Here is a 24,169-nt window from a genome sequence, read left to right as displayed (position 1 = left end):
CCCCTCTCATTTGTTAGTAAAATCTTGACTGTTTGCTCACCTCTGCCAGTGATGCTATATTGTGCATGGGTAAAATATTCCAAGAGGTACCTTTGTGCTTTCTCTTACTTTCTCCAATTTTAGAAGAACTCCCTTTTACAGAAAAATAAGAAGGAAGATACTCAAAAGTCCCATAGAGGTCTATCAACATGTAGCATGAATTATGTGAGCTGATGCAGTAGCCTGTTGAAGTGCTCTCATTGCCCTTTCGTTTCTTGTGTGCCTCTATCTGCAGAGGACCTCCAGTCCTCAAACCAGGGGCTCTTTGGGGTGGGAGTCACTTCTGCATGTCCAGTGCTGAGGGTGATGGCAGCTTGACCCCCAGCTGGGTCCCTCAGCTGTACTGCAGTGTAGGTAGCCGCAGTCATGTACCCACAGCTTCAGGGCTCTAAGTAATCCTGAACCAGAGATCTTGGTTTTAAAAAAGCATTTCCACTTGCACCCAGTTTGTGTGCTGTATTGTCAAATAAAAGGAGTGAACCGAAGGACTGCAGTGATGGATTTTGAAGCAAGGCCAGGCTGCAAACCCTGTGGCACAGTCAGTGAAATGGGGGTTATTGCTCCAGCAGCTTTGGCTGTGATTTTCTCCCTGATGAGACTATGTTGACTCTGCTAGACTGCTCGCTACTGTTCATATCATACTGCTCCTCTTTCGTGGAGGAGCTTCTCTTTCCCCCTTGTGCTGAGTTCCTCTGCAGGTCCCTGCCCATCATTGGCAGCAGGAGGAGAACATGAAGTGACTGCCTTGAATGATGCCTCCTGAAAAGGAAAATGATGTGCGTTGGAATTGGGATTTATGTGTATTTCTTGGTCAGACCCTCTGTGCTTCAATATACCCGTTGGTAAACATGAGTAGTGATCATGGAAGGAGTTGCCATGATGTTCTGATTTAGATGTAGCCATGGTCAGAAGTGTTGTTAAATTGTGTATCTCCATATGGAGCACTTTCCTTTAGTAGAGAGTACTGGGTTGGCTTCAGATGTCGTAGAAAACCATGCTTTAGTTGCCACTATAGAAGCAAATCCCAGGATTACTATCTAATGTGGATGATATATATGTTTCTCCTCTGGGCTCTTCACTCTGAAAGCTTTTAGATGACCAAAAGATCGTTTTGGTAGCTTAAAACAGAACAAATGAGCAATAAACTGGAAATAGAGCCTATACAAGAGAGGAATGGGTATTTGGTTTGGGAAATAATTCTCTTAAAACCAGACAGGCACTTCAGGTGAGAGGGAAGCTAGCGTGTCTGGCTGCAGCCTGATAAAATCTGTTGCAGTGGAGAGGGCACATAAAAAAGAAAAGATCCCTTTTGTCGTTACTTTAATAAAATATTCTATTTGCATGCTTACTGAGTTGAAACATTGGGCAGTATAAACTGTAATCACTGCCGAATACAAAATCAGGTAATTTTGTGGTCTTTTCCTCTTTTTAAAAATAGATAGGGTTTTATCCTGAAATTAGCTATATAAATCATGACTGAAGTTATTGTTCTGCCTCAGCAATAGCACTGATGCTCTCAACCTGTGTATTTTCTAGCAGTACCATTTCCCTGCTTTAAAAAAAAAGGCTGAAAATGCATGCAGTTTGCCGCTTGAATGTCCAGGTTGTGCAGTCTGGGTGAGATCAGACTGTTAACTCTAGTGAGCTAAGCATAGCTATTGATAGTAGTGATGCTTTATTCCCAGCATGCTGTAATAGTGTCAGCAGCTACCACTGACCTTTTATTTCCCATATATTATGCAGAGAACATGTAATCAAAACTTCAGATTCCTGAGTTCTTAACACTACATGCATCATCCTCTTGCATGCTGTACTTTTTCCCTGTTGGACGCATAAATCTAGCAGGTTGTACTGGGGGATGAGAGGGGTTCCTCAGGGCTGCAGAGATGCGGGACAGACTACCTGCTCTCCAGGAGCTTCACAAAATAAGTGGAAGCAGTGGACAAGTAGAGATGGACAGAGGAGAGCAAGAGAAAAGCTCTGACCACGTTGCAGCTGAAGGTTTTGCTGGGTTAGTTTTAACCTTGATCAGGTCTCCAAACCGCTTCACTGCGTTGTCACAAACTCTTGACGGTGTGAGTTTAGATGAAGTGACCAGGGTAGGGAAAACATGGGACAGTGCTGATTTATGTTGGTTTTACTACTTACAGCCTCAGAGTTTGAGACTACCTGCACTGGGGATACTGTACTCCCTCCTAAACATTCCCAATTTTGCTTTTCCATCTCTTCTTTCATACTGGCAATTGTGTGGCCAAAACTGAATTGCCTTTTTTCTGGGTCAGCTCATGCCCTGATCATAGAGCACTAGTGCCAGCCCCAGACAGGCTTTTGGCAGCCTGAATTGAGATCAGCAATAGTTACCAAGGGGTGAATCCTCACTGAACATGAGGTCTCCTCCCAGTGCTGAGGTTTCTGCCCACTCTCTCTTGTCCTTATTCCCTTCCCTACTTGTACAGTGACACTGAGCAAGAGCACTTCCCAAGAAAGTGCTTTTCCTTCAAAGATGGTTTTGCCCTTCCCCAGCAGGTTTTGCATGCTTTTTAAAGAGCTTCCCTGGGCACCATCTTCAGCGTTACAGAGTGGCATTGTACTCTGGCTTTGAAAGCTGCCACCTCTCTTCCATTGTCAAATGGCCACAAAACTAATGATACTGATCCACAGCATCCAGCATGCCAAAGGACTCCTGTTGCCATGTCAACGGCTTTGTTTTCATTTGCAACTATTTACCCACCCCCTAAGATCTCTGCATTGCCTTGATGCACTTAAGAGTTCAAGGTCACATGTGTCGTCTTTATCAGCATCGTTCAATTTTGCTAATATACCTGGTGTCCAAATGGGACTACTTTGGAGACCATCCTTGTCCAGTAAAATATTGATTTTTCTGCTGCAGTAACTGGAGCAGTGATTTCTTTTTTCCAAACATCTCTGTAGAGTTAGACTTTCATACTGCCTCAGATCTGGGTGACTTGCCTGCCTTGTCACTCAGCTGGGAAGAATGATGTGATATTAATGACCAAGAAGGCAGTGTGCCTTTTTGGAAGAGAATTGATGTTTTTCAGCTGAAAGCAAGGTCTTACCTTAATAGATTCTCATGAGTAAGTACTCTGCTCTATTGAAAGCCTGCAGTGACTCAAAGAATCTATTTGTGTGAATATATGACATGTTTAGGGTGGAGTTAGGCAGCTTCTTTGGGCTTAAGCTACAAGATTACATTTAGTGTATGAATTGAGTGCAGTATTCAAAGGCACAGACAAAGGTTAGGCATTTCTTTCAAGCCTGTAGAAAAGTTCACAGCAGTGTTCAACATTCAGCCTTTATGAAATCGGTATGGCATGCAGCAGTCCAGGGCTTGCCCGTAGCTTGCATTGGACTTTACCTGCAGAGTGTCTTTTCTTTTTTTGCAGGTATTCAATAATCTTCCTCTAGTCCATGATCTCTGAGGCTATTGGCAGGGGAAGTAGGGGACAAGGTCCATGTTTTGGAAGTGCACACTTGTCACCTTACAACTTAAACTCATTCCAGAATTCATTGCAAAGGTTTCATTTGTTGTAACCTTTGAAAGCATCTACAGCACTTCAATCAGTTGAGGTCGTTTGGAGGAATCTGTATTTTTGGCCAGTGTGGTTGTACTCATATTTCTGTCCTGACAGTACTTATTGTGGGGGAAGCACTGAGTTTAGTGGGATTGTTTAGGTTGGAGCACCATCTTAAAGGTTCGACTTAAGTTATCCCTCTTCTTGGATGCTGGGATGTAAGTGAAAGTGAAGTATCAAGCCATACCTTCTGCTGTCCTGGTGAAGACAATCTTCCTGGTACTGGTAGGTAGATCACATTCTGCTTCTGCTCAGGACTGACAAGCAGGAGAACTCCAGCTATGCCGTGTTATTTAAGCCTACAATATCTGCAGTTAAGGTGACTTGCCTGTATCTGTGCATCAGAGATGCTACCAGATCAGCCAGGCACCTGCACAGTGTTGTCCTGCCTTGCTGCAGCTGCTTCCTAGGAAATCATGAAGGGACACACAAACCACTTAGAGGCATGCAGGGCGTGTTGTACATACAAATTTCACATAAGCTTCAGAGTTTAAAAGCTTATGTAACTTTTTTACTTGCACAGAAAAAGTACTGACTTGTGTTGGATAAAGCATCTGCAATGAATAGTGAGTAACAATATAAAGACCTATTGGGAGTTTCCAAACTTTATCCCAGAGGCCGTCACACTTCAGTAACAAGTGAACAAATAAAATGAACTTGAAAAGCTCCATTTGATTCTCTTGAAAAGGATAAATCTGTCATTAGCAGAAATGAGCGTGCTAATTGTTTGCTTAAATATTCTTTTCCTGAACATTTTGTTTTCCGACTGGTGTAGAAGTCATTTAGTCAATGTAACAAAATTCAAATTAAAATTGAAATGAGCCTTGAAATTCAGGAACAGAATAGGCAACTCCAAGATTCATCTTTTCTTCAGGATGCCAAATTGCCTTTGCTACTAGCTGTTGCTGTATCCCTTAGAGTTTAATCTTTTCCAACCTTGGCAGTTTCCAAAGCTGCAGTTTTTCTGGTAGCTCATTTAAAGGAATTGCTCATTGGAATGACATCATCTGTAATGGCTTCCTGTGTTATCTCCTGTTCAGACTGCTGTGTAGATTAACCATTCCAGCCTTTTATTTGGGTACTGTGCACATTTAGACTTTTATAACATACACTACTTTTTCCATGCAAACTGGTGAAGATTGTCACATTGCATAGGAAAATCTATAACCTGCAAATGCAGTGTGGACTCTCACCTCAAAGGCTTTGTTTGATAGTATTTGAGCATCCAAGCATTGCATGTGTTTTTAACAGGAGAATTTTTGAACACTTGGGGTAGCTTGAGAGGAATTTGTCTAAAGATGCCCTCTTAGCTATTTGAATCTCAAGAAGATAACAAAAAGTAAGACTGTAGATGTGTGTGCAAATCTAGTTCCCCTTTCACATCGCTTATTTCATTGCCTAGCTAGAGTGTACATTGGCTCTTTTCTACATTGCATACTTGTGTATTGTCATGTATTTTTCCGTGCTTATTTCCTTGTCTGCGTAATCCCACCATACCTTTGGGGTTTTGGTTTAAGCGTTCTTTAAGCTTGAATATTAGTGATTGTGATGCTGTATTTAATATCCATCAGCTCTTCCAGTGGAGTCTGCTTTAAGGGCAGTTTAAGTGATGTATCACCATCTCCAGAACCTAGTAAAAGAAGACTTATATCTCCTCAGGCTAGTGAAGCAAAATGTAGTTCTGGACCAAAATCAGGTTTGACTGATAATTTGGCAAATTCGGGTCCTCAGCTGCATATTGTAATGCATATGGCAGCAGCCTGCACTTTCTGTAGAGACTGTTTGACTGCTCTGAAGCCTGTTTCGTTCTTTTTTGTATGATGTTTGCTGATATGACAAAAACCCTAAAGCTATTGCTTCATAAACGTACTACTAAAATTTTAGGGATGTTCCTTTCCGTATCTACCTTTCTTAATGTCTTAAGCCCTTACCTGCATGATCTTGAGCTCTTGGAGCCTGTGGTCCCTGGAAGTCTGACTGTGCTGCCCTTTCCCTCTATCACAGCTCCATGACCTGCACAACTTTGAGTCATTCAAGAACCAGAGCTGACATGGGTTTGCAGTAGGAACAAATACTGTGTGCAACAAGTATCTTGAATCAGGAGAGATCTAGTGACTCATCTGTTGGTGAATGATGTAGTACTTTTGGCTTTGAAAGATGTATCCAACAGTCGTTGTACAAATAAGACTCCTGGTGCTCATGAGAGAAGTTTCAGATCTTCAGAGATGTAATCCATTTAGACAGTATGGTTTGAAGCACCTTTTACTATAAAATGACTGTTCTTCACATGTTCTAGGTGTCTTAAAACTCATTTTGGCCATTGGCCTACATGCGCTAGTGCATATAGGGTTGTACATGTTACATAGTCAAGGAGAAAAGTTGGATTAAGCGTCTGAACAGTACATAATTCTTTTTTCTCTTTCAGACATAAAGAATGAATTCTTCCAAAAGCTGCAGATTGTTACTGCTGTTGTCTTCATTGCTTTTGTAACATTAGTAAATCTTCCTTATGTGTACTGAATATTTTGTTTCTCCAACCGTCTGATAGAAGGCAATCTTTGAATTGCACAAAAACCAGCTATCCCTTATTCCTGTGAGAAATCTCTAACTCTTTAAAACCATAAAGGTCAAAGTTTCAAAGGAGTTCTAGAGAAATCTGTTTTGCTTCCCCCTCCCATCAGAGCCCTTTTCTCAACTGATTAAGATCTCTAATGTTTTATGTCTCCTCCTTCTCTCCTTAATACTAGACAAGTTATTTAGAGTGGAGGTTTTATGGGCTGCTGCGTCAAAAGCTTTAGACAAGTCACTAAAAAATGTCCCCAGTGTGTAAAGACCATTATCCATAACCTGGCAAATGTCATCTGTAACTTCAAGCCATAGGGAATCTGTCGAATACAAAGGTTAAAAACCCAGTTGGCGGTTCCCATCAAGGCTGCTGTTTCCTTCATCTGTTCAGCAGAGGGAGATATAGATCTTTAGTGAAATGCTAGTGTTGATATACATTTTTAAAAAAAAAAAGTACATTTGGTGTTAGTAAGAGATGAAAATCACTGGCTGAAGCAGTGTATAGTCTTCCCTGCAGAGCTCTGTCAAAATATTTCAAGTGCTAACCTGAAACCCGCTGCTGTCACATCCCTGAGCCTTTCCTTGGTAGAAGGAGAGGTAGGAGGTGCTTATTGTGCTGTTGGTTTTGCCAGAGATTAAACTGAGGCTACCAGACGTGTTTAATCTAACCTCACTCTCTTTAATTCAGTTTTCATGGAGTGGACCTTTCTCATGTTGCTTCCTTTGTCATCCATTCTGCTAAACAGAACACTTAGGCATTTTCCTTCTTCTTAAAGCTGTGCTCTTCCTTCATTTAAATGAAAACCTGGGCTGGATTTGTGTTGGATTCCCTAAATATGATTTTTTGGAGGCTGGATTTGTGTTGGATTCCCTTAATATGATTTTTTGGGGCTGTTGCCCATCATCTGTATGGCAGTGTAGGAAAATGAGATTGAGTTGTCACCCCCAAATACCCACATGCCGCCTTCTGCTTTAGAAACTTCCTTTCATCTCCTCGCTAACATCACAGGCTCTGTGGCTTCCTCACTTGAAAGGTATTTTTTTGAAGATTTTGCCACCAACAAAATAAATCATACAGACCTTGCTTAATCTTGTATAGTCTTCAGAGCATGCTGTAAGGGAAGAGCACATGGGGGAGGCTTTGACCTGCGAGGAAAATATTGAATGCTTTTCCAAAGTTCAGTCCCTCTTTTGGGTGGCCATTGAATTTTTGACACCTATGAAGTCAGAGTGTGCAGAAGCTCCCTGGGAGTCTGATACGACAGTGTTTGAGACCACTTGTCTAGACAGAACTCCGATAGCAAACATGAACGAAGGACCGCATCCCAAATCATCTCAGGCACACACATGAAATACAAAATAAGGGCATTGTTCCAGCTTGCTGCTGTGGACCAGAGTGTTGCTTCTAGAAGAGATTGCTGAGATTTCCCCAGGGCAACAGAAAATGGTTATTCAGAGAAAAGCTGTTCCCTTACTGCAAAGGGAACTCCAGGTAAAAAGAGGAGGAAAAAGCAAATGCATCAAATGGGTAATTTTGTCTTAGTTATAGAAACAAAGTACTTGCAATTTCTGCTGGAACAGAAAATTGTGAATACAAAGCCATATCCAGCAAACATTTTAATGTGCTTATAATGATGACTGTTGGGATAAAATTTTCTTCTTTTATTGGGGTTTTTGTTTGTTTTTTTTTTTTTGAAGGGAAGGTATATACAGGAAAAATAAAAAAATACCAGTTAGCTTTGCCTGTGCTACAGTGTTCTACAGGGAGATGTTGGGGTGAAATGGATTTATTTCTGCTCTCTCCTCCTCATGTGATTTGTCATGCTGCAAGTGGAAAACAGCACACTGCATTCTTCAGCAAAATGCTCCGGATAGTTTCGTCTGTCAAAGGTTCTTTGCTTCAGGCTGTATCAAACCCATTTTTAATTTCCTTCCTTACAGCAGGGGAAATGGTTTGTAAAGAGGGCACTGATGTCAACTCACTGCTGTCGATATTATCTGATTTCTTCAGAAAATTCTTACGTTAATTTTTGGTGCAGGGCTTTGTTCACTTGAATTCAAGTCCACTTTGTTTCCTGTCCCTAATGCGTTGTCTTTTCTCTTTTCCCAGAGCATCTATTTCCTTTATGTAGTGGAAACTATCACACTGTCTTCTCTCCCTGAAATGGCTTGTGAGAGGCCAAAGCCTGTGCTGATCATATCCCATTCCATATTACTCTGTCAGGTGAAATAAATATCTTCATAGTGTTTCGTTGGCTGGAAGGCTTCCTCATTGTTCTTTGTTGAATGCCCAAATGCCACCCTGCATTTCTATTGCTACAATAAAGACCCTTTTTTTCCTCCATACACTCTCTTCTGCCCTGGAAGAGACCCAAGATTAAAAATAGTCTTTTTTTTGTGGTCCCTGCATGAAGGTTCACCTGTCCTGTTAAGTTGAATTATTCCCAAAGATGGAGTGTTCAACTGTCCTATGTCCCCAGTCTTCTCTCCAGAGCAAGACCTGCATATGGATGTTCAGACTCCAGTCTGCCTCTCTGCCATAGGGGAGATTAAATCTCCACCCTAAACTTTTTGAACAAAGCCACCTCAGTCCCATGAAGATCTCTAAGTGCTGTTGTTTGGTAGTACAGGCTTGGCAACAGTTAAAGTTCAGCAGTTCTCCACTATCTCTTTTACTAGTAAGAAAAAAAAAAAAAAGAATTAAAGGAGAACTAAGGTTGTATGACAGTGCTTCATGCCACCCCCATCATGCGGGAGAAGATAGACAAAATCTGAAAGATCTGAGAAGCCAGAAACTCGTGCAGCAAAACACAGCCTAAACATTAATGCTTGTAATGCTGAGAGGTGGGCTTTAATGCCTTTCCTTTCTTATGTCAATAGGAAATAGCTTAAGTAAATTTGGATTAAAAAAACTTCTTCCCTAATCCTTTGACATAAGAGTACTCTTCAAGGCAGCTAAGATGAGGGAAGAGTGCATAGAATCTGTCTTTGGAAATGCTCAGAGCTTCACTGAGTAGGACCCTTGAACACAACTATTTAACTTGGAAGTTGAATCCAACTTTGTAGTTGTCCCTTCTTTGAGTGAAAAGTTGGACTGGCTGGATTCCAGAGGTCTCTTCCAACCTATGTTATTCTATGACTTTCAGGGCCCTTGAGCAAAAATGGATTTCAAACAAACTGCACTCTGTGTAGGATTAAGTTTCCGGTTTGGGCTTCCTCATAATTAAATCCTAAGTTGTCTTTTGACTAGCCTTTGATATCACTGCCTTTATGGGGACGCTCTGTTTCCTGGTGTGGAGGTACGCAGAAGATCCACTAGAGAGGTTCCACTTCCTTATTAATAACTTTTTAGCTAGTCTCTAAGTGAGTATACAGCTTGTTAGATGGCTTCGAGGTCGAGAGTGCTGAGGCTTTTGTAGGTCTCCTCTCAAACTAAAGGAAATCTGTTTTAAAGCGTTTCATCTTCAAGGTGTGGGTTCTGATAGCAGCTGTCTGTCTTCTCAGGTTTTTGAGAAAGAGCAGCACTTGTTTACCTGGCTCTTGTTCAGGTTTCTGCAAGGACCAAGGCATCTAATGTGCCAAGTCATCTTCAGTATACTGCAGTACAGTACACCATAGTACAGTGTAGTACAGTTGATTTGAGTTTATTCTTAAATCAGGATGTTGTCCCTTTTTATCTCCTTCTTTCTGCTCACTAACAGAAGAAGAAAAGTTTTTAACAGTGAAAACTGATGTTGCACGTGAGCCTCCTGATTCTGTTTCCATTTTTATTCTAGCGAAAGACTTTACCTCTGAGGATGCAAGCTTCCTTTTTATAGCAAGAAGTCACACCGAACCTGGCTGAAAGAGACATTTGGTTAACCCATCTTGATGTTAAAGTTCTGTTCTTCTACTGCTTGTTTATCTATGTTCAACAAAAATTCATTAAGGTGGCTTGCCTTCTCCTTCGTGACATGCCACTTAAGGGAATGGCAACGTGTACTCTTTACTTTCACCCAGAGACACTTGAAACACAAGCTTTGGTTTGAACCACTGGGCTCTGGACACTTGAAGGTGTAAGGATGTGATTATATTTTCCTGCTAAACAAGTTGCCTAGATACAATTCTAGGTAGCTTTGAAGGCATCATTCTGTAAAGAGTAATCTTGCTTACACTTGGTATATAGAGGAGAAACAAGTGAAAGGAAAGATCAATTTCTGTAAGTAGATGTTTAAAAACAAATAATTGGATTTCACTAGCCCCTTCAATATATACTGAGCAATGGGGGCTTACTTCAAGATCTGTGAAATCTTTTTTTTAACTAGTGAAAGTAGAAATGGAATCGACCTCCACAAAATCATGCTTATCTATCTTTCTGACTAAAGACATTTTGTGGGCTTTCTTGTACCCTTTTATTTTGTCGCTCCTTTGGTTTCTTCAGGATTACCTCTGCTCACCTCCATTGGGTTTCTTGCACCAAATTTGCTCTGACTCCTTTTAAATCTTGTTGAACAAGTCATTTAAATACACCCCTCAGATGGTAAATGTCTCTTATTCTTACTACTGATGTACAGAGTTTCACTGATGAAAACAGGCAGCCTTGATCCAAGCTTGAGGTTCATATGGAGGAAAACAAACAGACGAAGCTGAGAGAATCATCAGTTGAGGACATGAGTTACTAGATGCAACAAATCAGATCATCATGGTCAAAGAAGCACAAGAGAAACACATTAAAGGTTATGCTGTAGCCTGAGCTCCTGTTTCAGTAAAACATCTGTAGCATGAGGCATGCAGGACTGCAGGCTGTAGCCAGAGCATTATATATGAAATTAATTAAACCCTAAGTTTGGTATTGAAGATCTCTTTTATTAAAAAAAAAAGTCCAAAATGTGCTTTGATAACAGAATACTTCTAACAGACCACTTAATTAACATCTGGCTCCCTACCCTACAACTTTGGTTTTGAATATGGGCGTATTCCTGGCAGTAACATTCATCTGACGTGTAGCAGTGAGCACCACTTATATTCCCAAGTCTATAAGCACTGAAAAATGAGTAATGTAAATTACTTATTTTTGAATGGATCAATAATCTAAATATTGAACAGTTGAGAAATACGCATTTCTAAATGATTGAAAAAAGAAAAATGGTCACTGATTCTCCAGCAATTCAGTTTTCCAGAGCAGAGCCACAGAACCTTTGTATGCAGCTCTTGGGGCTTTCTAGTCGTTACATCCATTGAATATAAAACTGTTGCATTGCAGGTAAATTTTTCTATTGCTGTCCTTGCCTTGATATCCCTTTGAGTAAGTGGTTGGGGAAGAAAAGGCTTGGGGGGTGGGTGGGTGTTTGTGAGTTAGCTTATGCCATAGACTGGTTAATGTTTGTGGTGAAGGTGAGTGTGAAGCACATGCCCTGGAATATGAATGTTACTGGGAATTGCTGGGTACCTGGAGAGTTAAATCACTCTGCTTTTTGGGTCATGTGCGTTGCTACCCTGTATGTACTGGTACCCAGTGAAACATAAACTGCTGCTGTGTGATGCTCTTTCCTAACACTTGCCTACTCTTTCTGGAGCTGCCACTCCTCAGTACATTTTAAGAGCTTTGCAAGAGGTGAGCAAAAAAAAAAAAGCCTGCTAGTAACAGCTGTTTTCTGAATTTTGTTAACAAATCTAAGTGTAAGGAAAATCACTTTTGGCAAAAACACTTTGCTTTTTTTTTGTTTAAACAACTAAAAATCCAAGAGCAATTCCATCTTTCTGAACAGCTCTGAAATTACCTAAGATGCTGGTGGCTCTGTTAGCAATTCCCAGCTCTTTTTTTCAGAAGCTTTTAACCTGATTTCCTAAGATCATGTAACCACATCATCAGTTCGTTTGCTGCGTCCCTATCCCTGCAACCAAGCTGAGTCCAAGGACTGAGATTGAGAAGGTGCTGATCACTTCACTGTGTACATTACAAAACCATCCTTCCCTTTTGCCCTGCTCCTGCCGGCTGGAGTCTTGTGAATTTATGAGCTGCCAAGCAATGAGGGATGCCATCCTTTGCTGACGCGGGTTGTATTTACTGAAGAGGTGGTGAGATCTTCGGAAGTCTGGAAAAGTCTGAATTCTTGATTAGTTGTCACTAGGTGGCTCAAAGGTGAAAGCAGCAGTGTCTTAAGGGAAGTAAGCAGTTGTTGAGCGTTCCGGAAGAGCACTATTTAAAAACTCAGGCTTGTGGTTGGAGACCTCTGAGCAGCAGTGGCAGAGCTTAGCTGCCCTTTTTGCCTTCTGAGATCACTTAAAAAAAAAAAAAATCATAAAATATGGCCTGCCAGCAAACATTTGAATTCAGAAGGCACAGCAGCAGAATTCTGTCGTGCTCAGCTTCTGCAGTGACATTGAACTAGACAAGAATTGCTTCAGAGTGTTTTAATTTGTTATGGTATACATACATGTTCTTTCCTATTATCTCATATATATTTCAATTAAGCCTGAACACAGAAGAAAAAGTAAAGCAGTGAGCTGTTGCTGCCCAAGGGTTAGGCATGAGGCTTTTAACTGTGGAAATGTCATTTCCAAGTTGAAATTGTTCAAAGTGAGTTTTCTGGTGGGGGTTTGAAACTGTAGAGCTTCAAAAAAATTGCCGAATGATGATTTTAATGCTCACGTTTGAGGAGCAAAACAAGAAGCAAATACCCCTGTGCATCGCTGGTTAGTGGTGGAGTATGCTCCGTGGCCTTCCAGGGATGCCGAGGGCAGGAGCCAGCGGTGGGATGACGGCTTGAGTTGCAGAGTTCAGGAAGTGCTTGATGCCCCTCAGTCCTCACTCTATTTTCCTTACCTTCAGCTGGCTCTTAGGATTAATTTGCTTTATGAGCTTTCCAAAGCACCTCGCCTTGGATGTGCTGGCATGCCTGGGATGCTGCCCATCACGGGCAATTTCAGCTCATCAAACTCCACCAGGCAAGGCTGCTGCTGGGGTACCTGGGAGTTGTATTTTTCTCATTTAGCTTCATTTTTGGGCTCTCTGCTTCCTCAGCAGATGGCATTTTTATCATGTTTTCAGAAAGTCCATATGGCCTACAAGAGAGAGTATCTCTTTAATTGTAAAACATGACCACCTGTTCTGATTTTAATGAATGCAGTGAGCATTTGTCTTCATATATCTACTTAAAAATAGCTGCTTCAATTGAATTAAAAAAAAACTCAATTGGGCACCAACACTTCGGCTGCTGAAATAATCAATTAATAATTAAGTGGCTAATTTTAGAACCCACTGGCCTTGCCCATTCCCTCGGACTTGTTGTGATCAGAGCAGACAGTGATTGATTGCCCTGCCAATGCCGAGAGGCACTTGTGGTGCTGGGGCCAGATGCCAGCAGGCTTCGAGCTGTTTATTGCGAAATTTAGAAGGTGAATGCAACTTTGTGTCTCTGCTCTGCAAATGGACTTGTCTTTCCTGCTCTAGCTCTTTCCTCTCTGCGTTGCTCCAGCTGCTCACAAGCAGCCATCTGCAGGTACCCCTTTTCCTGCCACCCTCTGAAGGATGAAACACGTGCTCAAAAGGTATCCTAATGATGGGCCAGCTGGGGAGGAGGTTGAAACTGTGAGCAAGAATAGGCTTGAAAGGCTTATCTGCTATCTGGCTCCTAATAGAAAGCCCAGCTAGAATCATTCTGCTTATTAAAATAACAACTGCTAGTTAACTGTTTCGTAGCTCCCACAGCAGGTGTGCTGGCCGGATGAGAAAACGTGGAGTTTTCTGGCTCAAGTTTTCAGAGAGGTGGAAGGAACCAGGATGCCCAAATCTTGTTAAAGGAGTGTTAACACTTAACTCAAAGTCCTTTTGAAAATTAACCCCTTTATTGAACAAGCCTGTTGCAACATCATCTTGTTCTAAAGCTAATTAAAATGCCCAAATGGTAGCAATGCTCTGGGATTTTGGTTAATAGTGTTGGCTGTTCAGAGGGTTAATATTTTGGAGGTAGAAGACACAGGAGCATTTGAAAGAGTGCTTGGGGGTACAGTACTTCCCAGCATTTCAGTGCTAGCAGTAACAGGTGTAATAGCTGCTGGGTTTCAACACAACAGGGTAATCCAACAGTTCGGTGTAAGTGGTGGAGAAAACTTGGTGTGGCTGCTTGGAGTGTCTGCTTTTACACGACGAGGAGGGAGAGAGCTGGAAACCTCTTACTGGAGAAGTCTCTGATCCCGTCATATTATGCAGAGATCAAGATGCTGGAAGCAGTTGGAGGGGAAGGCGACTTGCCTGCCTGCCTCATTTTACTGAATGTGTTTCTGACACAGCCCCCGCGTCCTGCCACAGCCACCAATTAGCCCATTCATACAGGGGAGAAGCTACCCTTGCTGGTCTGACAGTGGTTGCTGTAACCTGTTCATTGAAAATCCAGTTATCTCTCAAACCACATGGGATTTTGAGACAGCTGGGTGTTGTTTGTACGACTGAGAGCCCTGCTTTGAAATGCTGTGCAAATACAAAAATAACCGTAGCTATTGGCATTTAAATTCATTTCCATGTAATCTTTGTGATAAACTTCCATTGGTGGGGTGTTATTTCAGTGGGAGGAGGGTCAGAGCAGTTTTCTGCTGACGTCTGGGTATCGCAAGTAGCGTGGTGAGAAAGGCATCCGGCTCAGTTTCCTTGCACGTGTGTGGCCTTCCCTCCCTGTGGTTCCAGAATAGCAGGGGATAATTAAATGAAGTTCAACATTAAAGACTGAAAGTTGGGAAGGGAGAAGCTTATTAACCTTGTTGAGCTGGAAAGAGCGCTGAGGGTGTTTGGGGCTTAGGTCTCATGGGGTTTTCTATTCTTATTTTTCTGTTTTCTTGGGAATTGACATTTAGTTTTGCAGAAAGTAAAATGTATCATTAATTCTGTTGCCATCCCTTTTATGTGGTTGTGGCACTGCGGCACATCTGTGAATTAAATCTTAAGAACTGGGGTTTAGTCTGTTCTCTCATTAGCAGAAATGCTAATTCTCTCTTGATTGCTAATAAAGTCAAAGGAGAGAAGCAAAAAACAAAAGTATGGAGGTTACCCATTTAGAGTAAGCATGAGAAATTTAATCCCTATTTTCCATGATCCAATTTAAGTAGCAGACGGACTGGGTTTTTAGTCTCGAGTTCTTCAACAGTTTTCCAAGAGGGGACAGCTTGAGGAAGGAGGAGGGGGTGCAGGGAATTAGAAATGGCAATTGGAGTGGCCCGGCAGGGAGCCAAGAAGGCAGGCAGGAGAGGTGAGAGTCCTTTTAGCTGCTGGCTTGCACATGGGCCAAATGGGGTTTGCGGGAGGACATGTGTATGTGCATACACATGTGGATGCACCTTTTTCCCTTGCTGACTCTTTGAAAGGCTGCTTGGACCCTTCCAGACTGAATTTTGGGGCCGTTTTAAGAAGCCTGCTTAAACACTCCTTTACTATAGTGCAGACTGTTTATCCTAGACAGAGCTTTAAGTGAGATGCGGAAGTTGCAGGCAGGACTTTTATTGTGAGCTGACTATTAGAGGTTCCGTACATCCTTCCCAACTGATTAAATTTTGCCCCTTTTTCTTTCTCATCTCCAGATCACTGTGTTCACTACTACGATCTTCGCAACACTAAGCAGCCAATCATGGTGTTCAAAGGGCATCGCAAGGCAGTCTCCTACGCAAAATTTGTGAGCGGGGAAGAAATCGTCTCTGCGTAAGTATTGCCTTTTATGTAGGCTAAAAACTTTGTAGCCCTTGCTTTGTGGCACTCTTCAGAGCCATCACGCAAGTTCACCTGCGTGGGTGGGTGCGCTTGCTGGCTGCTGTGCTTTTGGGAAGCAGATAGTTGCTTTTTTTCCTAAGACAAAAATAGAAATTTATTCCTGGTGTCACTTGGCTCTGCTCTGTTTTGTGGAGCTAAAATGATTAAGAGGAATATGAAGACAACTAGATGCAGCTCCTGACCACAAGCCCCAACTTTGGGAAGCTGCAGGTGGACTCTCCTTTTACAAAGTGCTGTGTGTGCTGAGAATGCTCCTGACCAGAGCTCTGCTGTAGAGAAGGCTGCTGGCAGAGCCCTGAGGATAGTAATCTGCAGTAAAACCCAGCTGATGAGTGACAGCAGTGATCAAATGGTACTGCTATGTCTGAAGAGGAGGTTTAGCCACAGCCTGAAAACAACTTCGGTAGGACTGACTGATCTGTTCTCTGGTAATTTATTAATTTGCTCCGTGAAGGCTCTTTTTCGGATTATACTTGGGTTAGAAAGTAGACAAGGAGAAGTTGTGTTTTGTGGTCTTAATGGCGTGCAGCTTTGCAGCCAGGGTAGGCCATAAGGTCTGCTGTGGAGGCCCTGAAGAGTAATATTCTACAGCTTCTGTTCAGTTACATGGCCAGATGTGTCTGCCCCAAAGCCAGATGTGGATGCCTCAGTTCTAGGTAGGTTTTCAATCACATGGGAGTGAGCGTGTCTGTCAGATCACATAGTGAAAGGTTTGAATGACTGGCTACAAGCCTCTTCAATAAACCAGAGGTGAGCCCCTCTAACGCGGTGGGGAAAATGCAAGCAACCTTGGGGGGCTGCAGGGGAATCTTTGATCTCAGTGTGCCCATGTATAACACCCAAGGGCAGCAGGGATGGATCACAGGGGTAGATCTAGTCCCAGAAAGTACGCCTGCTGCCTTGTACTGAGCCAACGATTATCCAGCTTGGCTCTGTCCCGTGTTTTCACACAGTTTGCTCTAGAAGCGTGGAGCCAAAGCAGAGCATTTTAAGGTGTATTCAGGCTGCTAGTGAGTTACGCTGAGCTGTGTGATGGAAGATTCCCTGGTAGCTTCTGGTACTGTTTATATTTAATCAGCTCATCTCTTCTTATTTCCATTAACATTATAACTCTATAAGGGTGCAAATTCATACCTAGACACAGAGAAAATTAAATTTAATGCTTTGAACCAAATCTGGGTAAGAAGGAAGTGTTTAACAGAAGCAGGAGGAGGCTGAGAATGTTTTACAGACATGATCAAGTGGAGCATCATCTATGGAATGTTTCAGGACAGAATGGGCCTGTCCTGCTTGAGCCAACCATCTGAGAAAGCTTATCCCACAGTCTTGGGAGGAATACTGATAGAACTGTCAGCCTTGGACAGGCAACAACAGGGTGAGGGGACTAACGGGAGGGTTTACCTATCTTTTCCTGCATGAACAGAAAGAAATGTCAGAGCGAGCAGATTATTTTTCGTATCTTTCTTTTGCAAATTGAGGAGAGGAGACAGCAGTAGTTGATTCCCAAAAACCAAGCACTGATTTCTTTTAAGAAAAAATTATATGTATACTCAGATTCTCTAGATTTCTAGCTAAAGCTGTTTTATAGATTGCATTGATTTACTTTGCCTTGTAGAGTTAGGTTTTGACCTCAAGGGTGTTCAGAACTGCCTGGTATTTAGCACAACACATTGATTGCAGTGCTGATTTACAGAGAGACAGATTTAACAGAGCAGCACATCCATGATATTTTTTTGGAGAGGGTATGAAACCGGAAGAGCCGTGTAACACCAGTAGGATCAATGGCCTTTTCCTCTCCTTGCGGTCCAGTGGCAAATAACTTTCTTCTTTTATGGCATGCTTATCCTAAGCAACGCAAACATGGCTAGAGCTTGATGGGAATTTAACAGTAAAAGCACTCTGTTAGTAATAGACTTTAAGTGTTTTTATTTTAATGAAGAGATCTAGAATGTATGCTACTAAAATATAGAAGTTAAGTGCTTATATATACAAGGTCTTCCTGATGGGTTAGCTAATAGCAGAAGCTGTCACAGGAATCTGACAGCTTGTAGACCAGGGATTAGTCTCTTGCTGCCTTACCCTGCCTTCAGAAAAGTTTAGTTTCTAGGAAACTCTGAAACTTTTAAAAGCAGCATTTTAAAAATATAGCTGCCCTAAAAGCACAGAAGGCACCTCCCTGTACTTGTGGACTGAAAAAGCAGTAGTATATACCTTTTTGCCATTTCTATGAGCTATGCTGCTACTGTGATGGTGAGGACAAGGGAAGGGAAAGTGAACAGGAATGTAGGGCAGTGGTGGACATAGAACAAGCATCAGGCAGAGAAGCTGAATACTCTGTTTGTAGGGCTGTCTGTGGTCAAGACCTGGGATGAGGAAAGCACTCCTGCTTAAGTCACAGTATTACAGATAAAGTTCATACCTTCCTTCTGATCTGACCTCATACTATTATTACAAATGACTAACAAATCCTGCTGCAGCTCCCTTATCGCTCCTTTGTCATTCCAACTGTCATTGAGGGCTGAGATACGGTTTTTGCAGTATAGCACAAGGTGCATCTCTACTCTTTTGTGCTATATTTTTAGGTAAATGTGACATTGGTGCAGGGCTAATTTGTTATATCATTGGTAATATTTGATGGATATTGGGTGGGAGTTTTTTTCCCTTCGACTCTTAACATTCAGAAAGCAGCAAGGTTGGGTGATGTGACTTGTAAGAGGGGAGCGTTACCTACCTCCCTTTCCTCCCACCCAGGAGGCTGACAGGTCCTGCTCTCAATCTCTTTCAAATTTAAGATCAGAACAGCACTTCCCATTTCCTCAAAGGTGGCTTCACAGGACTCCGGTCCCACCACATCAGTGTTTCTTCACCTACTGTGGCGTGTATTGCTGTAAGTCAGCGAGTGCCAGAATATCAGAGCATGGCGATTGCTAGAGAATAACACCTGGGAAGTGAGAGGGGCCGTGTCCCCTCAGGTTTGGGGGAAGAAATTAATCCTATATTTCTTGGAAATCTAGGATCTTCCTATTGCAGTTGAGCTCTGCCAGGCAGAGGAGACTACCTCCACCTCCTTTCTTTTGCCAAAGGGAAAATGTTTGCTCACAGTAAATAGAAAAACATTTTGAAGGCAGGTATGTTTGCACCTGGGGGAACAATGGAAAACATCAATTTTGATTTAATCCCAACAGAGTTTGTAGATTTTTAATAGTAATATTTAGCTTTGCTGCCAAGGTGAAAAAAGTGGAAGCTTGAGATCTGTATTCATGCAGTCTCAATTACGCATGAGAAAACCACATCGTTTTAATGCTAATAGCAACTCTGAGCCCCCATAGGTTTTTATAAGCTGCTCCTTGGTATTGGACAGGAGGAAGGAGAACATGCTTTCAGGACAGCTGGAGAGGGAGGAGGCTGCTTCCTACCCAAGTCCTGTAAAGGCATGAATGAGTGTTGTAGCCAGCATGGAGAAGGGAACAAATTTTGTCCATACTGTAGAAGTTTAAAAAAAAAAAAAAAATATTTGGTATGTCCTGGATCTGTGAGGATCTGAAGGAGGCAGCGATGGCCCAAAGGCTGTACAGTTCAGTGGATGACTCAGTAACTGATAGGAGAATGGAAGAGTAATACTTGGGGGAAGTTTTTTATTCAAACATGCAATGTGTTTTGACAGGCTTCTAAAATAATGTGATACCTTTCTGAGCTCAAGCTGAGTTGCATATGATTGAAAGTGGGATAAATCTCCTGGAAGTGCACTAAGACTTCCTGTGTTTACATTGCAAGTAGGGTGTTAAGGAGCAGGGTTGCAAGCGAGGAGTACCTGCCATATGGCAGCAGGGTAACTTTAGGTATTGTTTTCAGGTCAACAGACAGTCAGCTGAAGCTGTGGAATGTAGGGAAGCCTCACTGCTTGCGCTCCTTCAAGGGTCACATCAACGAGAAGAATTTCGTAGGGCTCGCATCCAATGGAGACTACATTGCCTGTGGTGAGTAGAGCAGCCATCCTGACAAATGCTAATGGGACCCCTCAGAGCTGGTGCCTCTCCAGCTGCAAAGCACACCAGTGGTTGTACTACGTAGCTGTATGGGCTTTTTATTGGAGGATTATTCTGAACTTCCACCCTCATTCCCTTCCCAGGGAATGGCATAAGGAGCCCTGGCCTAAGGGGATCTGTACTTGGTTTTCTCCCATTTCGGATGAGTTCTTCATATATGACGATTCAGACTTGCTGTCACCAAAAGTCAACTGCTAATGTAGCCACTGTTGATATCACTTACGTCTTTCAAGTTTATCAACTGACACATCCTCATGCATCTTTCTAAGGAAGGGCAGTAGCCTGGACCGCACGAGTGGTCCTCTACTTGTCACTTGGTATGGCATTCTGCATGGTGAAGCACTAATGCCCTTATTGTGGACAGCTCCCTAGAAGACTAAATCATCCTGAAGCAGTTACCCCTTTGGCAGTTTCTGTCTTTTTGCCGCTTAAGTTGGACTGTTGAACCTCTGTAAATTCACAGTTCTTGGTGGGAAAGCAGTGACAGGCTAATTGCTGTGGGATGAGCAAGACAGCTGTGCCAGCACTGAAGGGAGGACCTTAGCTTGTGTATACTCTGATCTCTGTACAGCTTGCAATGCAGAAATTTGGATGGATTTCTAAACAAAGCCTGCACACTGTCTAGTCTCTCTTACTTAAACCTCCACAGACCAAACTGTCGTACTTGATTATGGCAAGCAAAACTGACACTGCTACCTGCCTCAGAGCTGTAATGCCGAGAAGGCTGGGTGTAGCAGTGTTTCATGTGGTAGCACAGATGCTCTGCTCTGCCCTAGGGAAGTTATGGGGGACGGTTGGGATCCTGTATGTTTTGCAAGTGCGCTGCATACTGCAGTTGTCTTGTAATAAAACCTGGTTCTGTTATTAAGCATCATGAAAGTTTGCTGTGGAGCACTCCCAGTTGCCAAGGCACCATGAGCGTGATGATAACTACAAGGAGGAAATGTCTGGTCTCACCTTAAACAATGAAAGAGCTAAGAAGCCTTATTTCTGTGCCTGCTACCAGAACCTAATCTTGTGGTTTTTTTTCTTATTTTATTTCTAGGAAGCGAAAATAATTCCCTTTACCTATACTATAAGGGCCTCTCAAAGACACTGCTGACGTTCAAGTTTGATACAGTCAAAAGTGTCCTGGACAAGGACCGGAAAGAAGATGACACAAATGAGTTTGTGAGTGCTGTATGCTGGAGGGCACTACCAGATGGGGTAAGCTTTCTGCTGAGGCAGCCAGCCAGGTGTGAAAGGAATGCCTCCTGCTTTCTCATGAAATAGCATTGCTGAGGGTTTGACTGCACTTGGTATTCCCATTTATGGGTATTGCCGATCGGCGTGAGAATGTGAAGATCTGCAGGGTAACTGAAAGACTGGGGGATGCTGGAGGAGGAGGGACTGCTGTGCTCTTAACTCTTTCACCTGGGTGTTTAAATTTCTCTACTTGGAATGAAATCCCAAAAGCAGCATTGTATTTCTGGCACTTATGTTTTTTGTGGATACATTAGCAGGTTTCTTTTGTTGCTTTAATGAAGGCACCTGCAGATACTCACTGTGGAGCCTTATCTCAGTGTTACTGTGTCTATATGGACTTGCTTGTTGAAATACAGCCCCCGTGTTTAGATGAGTAGATATGTAAAGGAGGTGAGCCCAGGCTGCAGTCACTTCAATGACTGTTCCAGTGACACTTAATTCATATACATAGCATGTGTACTAATGCTGCAGGCAGACCTGGCGCAGCTTTTGTGAGAGTGGCCTTTCGGCACGAGGCTGCTCAGGAGAACAAAATGCTGCTTTTAAATTCAGAGTGCTCTTGAAAACCTTGCATAAAAAAAAAAAAACTTGAGCAAGTAACTCTTGTATGTACAAGGGTTTGCAATTGTACAAGGATACTTAATGGGCTTGTTGGGAGGGGGAAGAGAGCAGCTCATCCTAAATACAGTCTTCCAAGTAGCTAAAGTGGAACGTTGCCTAATTGATGTCCTGAGATGTTGCATTCATAAAGAGGGTGTTTTGGAAGGGTAACATCTACCAATCTGTTTTTGTATGAAGAAACTGCCCCCACAACTGTGATTCAGATTTAGGAGGATTTGGTATACACAGATGTCACATCTCAGATGAAGAGTGGCTGTTAGAAGTTGCGTAATCAGTCTTTGTCTTTCTGCTGAATAAAAAAATGTGCTGCAGGAACCTGTGTGTCCAGAAACACCCTTCCCTGAACTTTCTTCACTGCAGTGTTTCTGTGTTGGGTTGTCCTGCCCACTGATGTCCTGCGCAGCTTTTCTACAGACAACAGACTAACAGTGATGTCTCACCCCTGGTGTTATTTCTGTTGCTGTCTGCTCTTACCAGCCTTTTCTCTGATTAATGTGCTTTACTCTGATAGACCTTCTGCTTAAGTGACTGAGAAACTTTTGAGCAGTCACCAAGGACTGTCAAGCAATTCTTCATAACCAGTATGAAAAAATATTGTGCGAAAATGTAATAGTTAAGTCAGACCCATCAAGATTGCACCAAATAACGTTCAGGCTTCAGTCCATTAAGCAGCATTCAGAATCCATCTCTATTCTGATCATTTTTTTTCCCCCTCATTCTTCTGTTTTTCCCTGGGCTTCTTCTAAATTAGCCTTTCTCCTGTGGCAGCCACAGTACCTGGCTCTCGTTTGTAAAGAAAGCAGCAAAAAGCTGCCTGTGATCTGAGAGCCCCTGAGTGTTTTGCTTCTGTGTTTTTACCTCTGCTTGTGGTGCATGCCATCCTGCTTTACATACTGAGCAAGCAGCCTCGCTTGCTTTTGCCAAGAGGCCTTAATGCTTCCTTGCACCATATCTCCAATCCCCCCAAGACAAGAAGTACTCTTCACCGATGCAGCCGCACATTTCTCTTCACTCTTGTACCGGCGCAGCGGTCCTCTCCGACCTAATTGAGACTTTGTTCATGTTCTTAGGAAATTAAATTACTGCACAGCCAAAGGTCACTTATGTCCACAAAGTCTTGCTCAAACGATGAAACTTTTATTCTCCATTTTGATAATGTTTCTTGAATTTGGCATAAAATTTTTCAAATTAGCTTCGTATATATAGGCTTCCCTAAAAGCTGGCGTGTTTTTTAATCATGCTCAGATGAACTAGAGAAGGCCTTTGCCTTGCAGTGCTGTCAGCATCTGTGGGAATCAGGGAACCCACAGCCTATTTCTGGCTTAATTGCAGACTTTGATCCTGGGTGAGTCACTCTGCCTTAGTTTCCTAATTATAAGAGTTACCACACCTACCTTTCCCCACTGGTGTGCCTGCTCTGCTGAAGAGCGTGTGCATCGAAGCAACTCCAGCCTAGCAGCAGCACAGAGCCCAGCACAGGCTGGGAAGCCTGCCCCAGAGCCGCAGGGAGCATGGCGAGTAAGCTTTATACTGTTATGGGTGTGCTGTTCTCCGTGCCTTGCTGGGCTGGTTCAAAGCCATCTCGCTTATCTCCATGCCATGGTCACTGGGCAATAGCTTCAGTTTGCCACCTGGAGTGTTTCCAAGGGGGGAGATGCAGGCACTGCGTGCCAGCCTTTCCCCTGGGCTCCCTGGTGGAGCAGACTCTCCTTGGTTTCCCTATCGTGTTGCTCTCAAGGATTGTTCTTTAATTAACCTTTTGAGATGAGATGAGTAAGTTTCAGATCTGTCAGTTATCTTGGGAAGCATGAGTACATGTACTCCTTCACTTCATGCACTTAAGTGCAAAATCTCAGATCCTAATTAAAACTTAACTAAAACTTTCAGATGAAATGTCATTGATTCTTTCTTAAATCTATTTTTATGTAATTCAAGCTTTTACTTCCTCCTGAGCCAAAGTCAAGCTGTGCCAGCATCCCTTGCCAGAACCCGTCTTTTTTCTTCCCTCTGCGTTGGTTTTCCTTCACTCATGAAGATGCAGGGACCTTTTTGCTAGAGTTGTCACCTTTCCAACCATAGAGGTCCAGCCGGCACCTTCTTTCCATTGTGTGTCAAAGCCATAACGAGGGAGAGAAATTGTTCTCTGTAAGTACTTATTAGCATTTTGCATCAGGCTTACTCACTTTTCAACTCTTAAGTGATGTTTAGAAATAAGCACTAACTTGTAAGTGAATAGTTTTGTTAGATTCTTTTGAAAAAAAAACAAGCAAACAAAAAAACCTCTCAGCAGGTACACCAGGAAGCAAACCTTTGCTCTGCTTCTT

The 24,169-nt window shown here is 42.6% G+C and overlaps 1 protein-coding gene across 1 annotated transcript in view; it reads left to right on the top strand.

Annotated features, from left to right (window-relative positions):
• The window catches only part of RFWD2 (ring finger and WD repeat domain 2, E3 ubiquitin protein ligase), a 99,895-nt gene extending 75,971 nt beyond the window's left edge, over window positions 1-23,924 (top strand). Inside the window, exons 16-19 of the mRNA XM_009319868.1 lie at window positions 15,747-15,864; window positions 19,786-19,910; window positions 21,025-21,185; window positions 23,781-23,924. Coding sequence (XP_009318143.1) covers window positions 15,747-15,864; window positions 19,786-19,910; window positions 21,025-21,185; window positions 23,781-23,924 — 548 coding nt within the window. The remainder of the gene's footprint in view (window positions 1-15,746; window positions 15,865-19,785; window positions 19,911-21,024; window positions 21,186-23,780) is intronic.
• The last annotated feature ends 245 nt before the right edge of the window (window positions 23,925-24,169 follow it).

Source organism: Pygoscelis adeliae, unplaced genomic scaffold, assembly GCF_000699105.1.
Source record: "Pygoscelis adeliae isolate BGI_AS28 unplaced genomic scaffold, ASM69910v1 Scaffold283, whole genome shotgun sequence".
NCBI classification, from domain to species: domain Eukaryota; kingdom Metazoa; phylum Chordata; class Aves; order Sphenisciformes; family Spheniscidae; genus Pygoscelis; species Pygoscelis adeliae.
The sequence above is the reverse complement of the archived record's forward strand: the minus strand, read 5'-3'. Positions and strand labels throughout refer to the sequence as shown.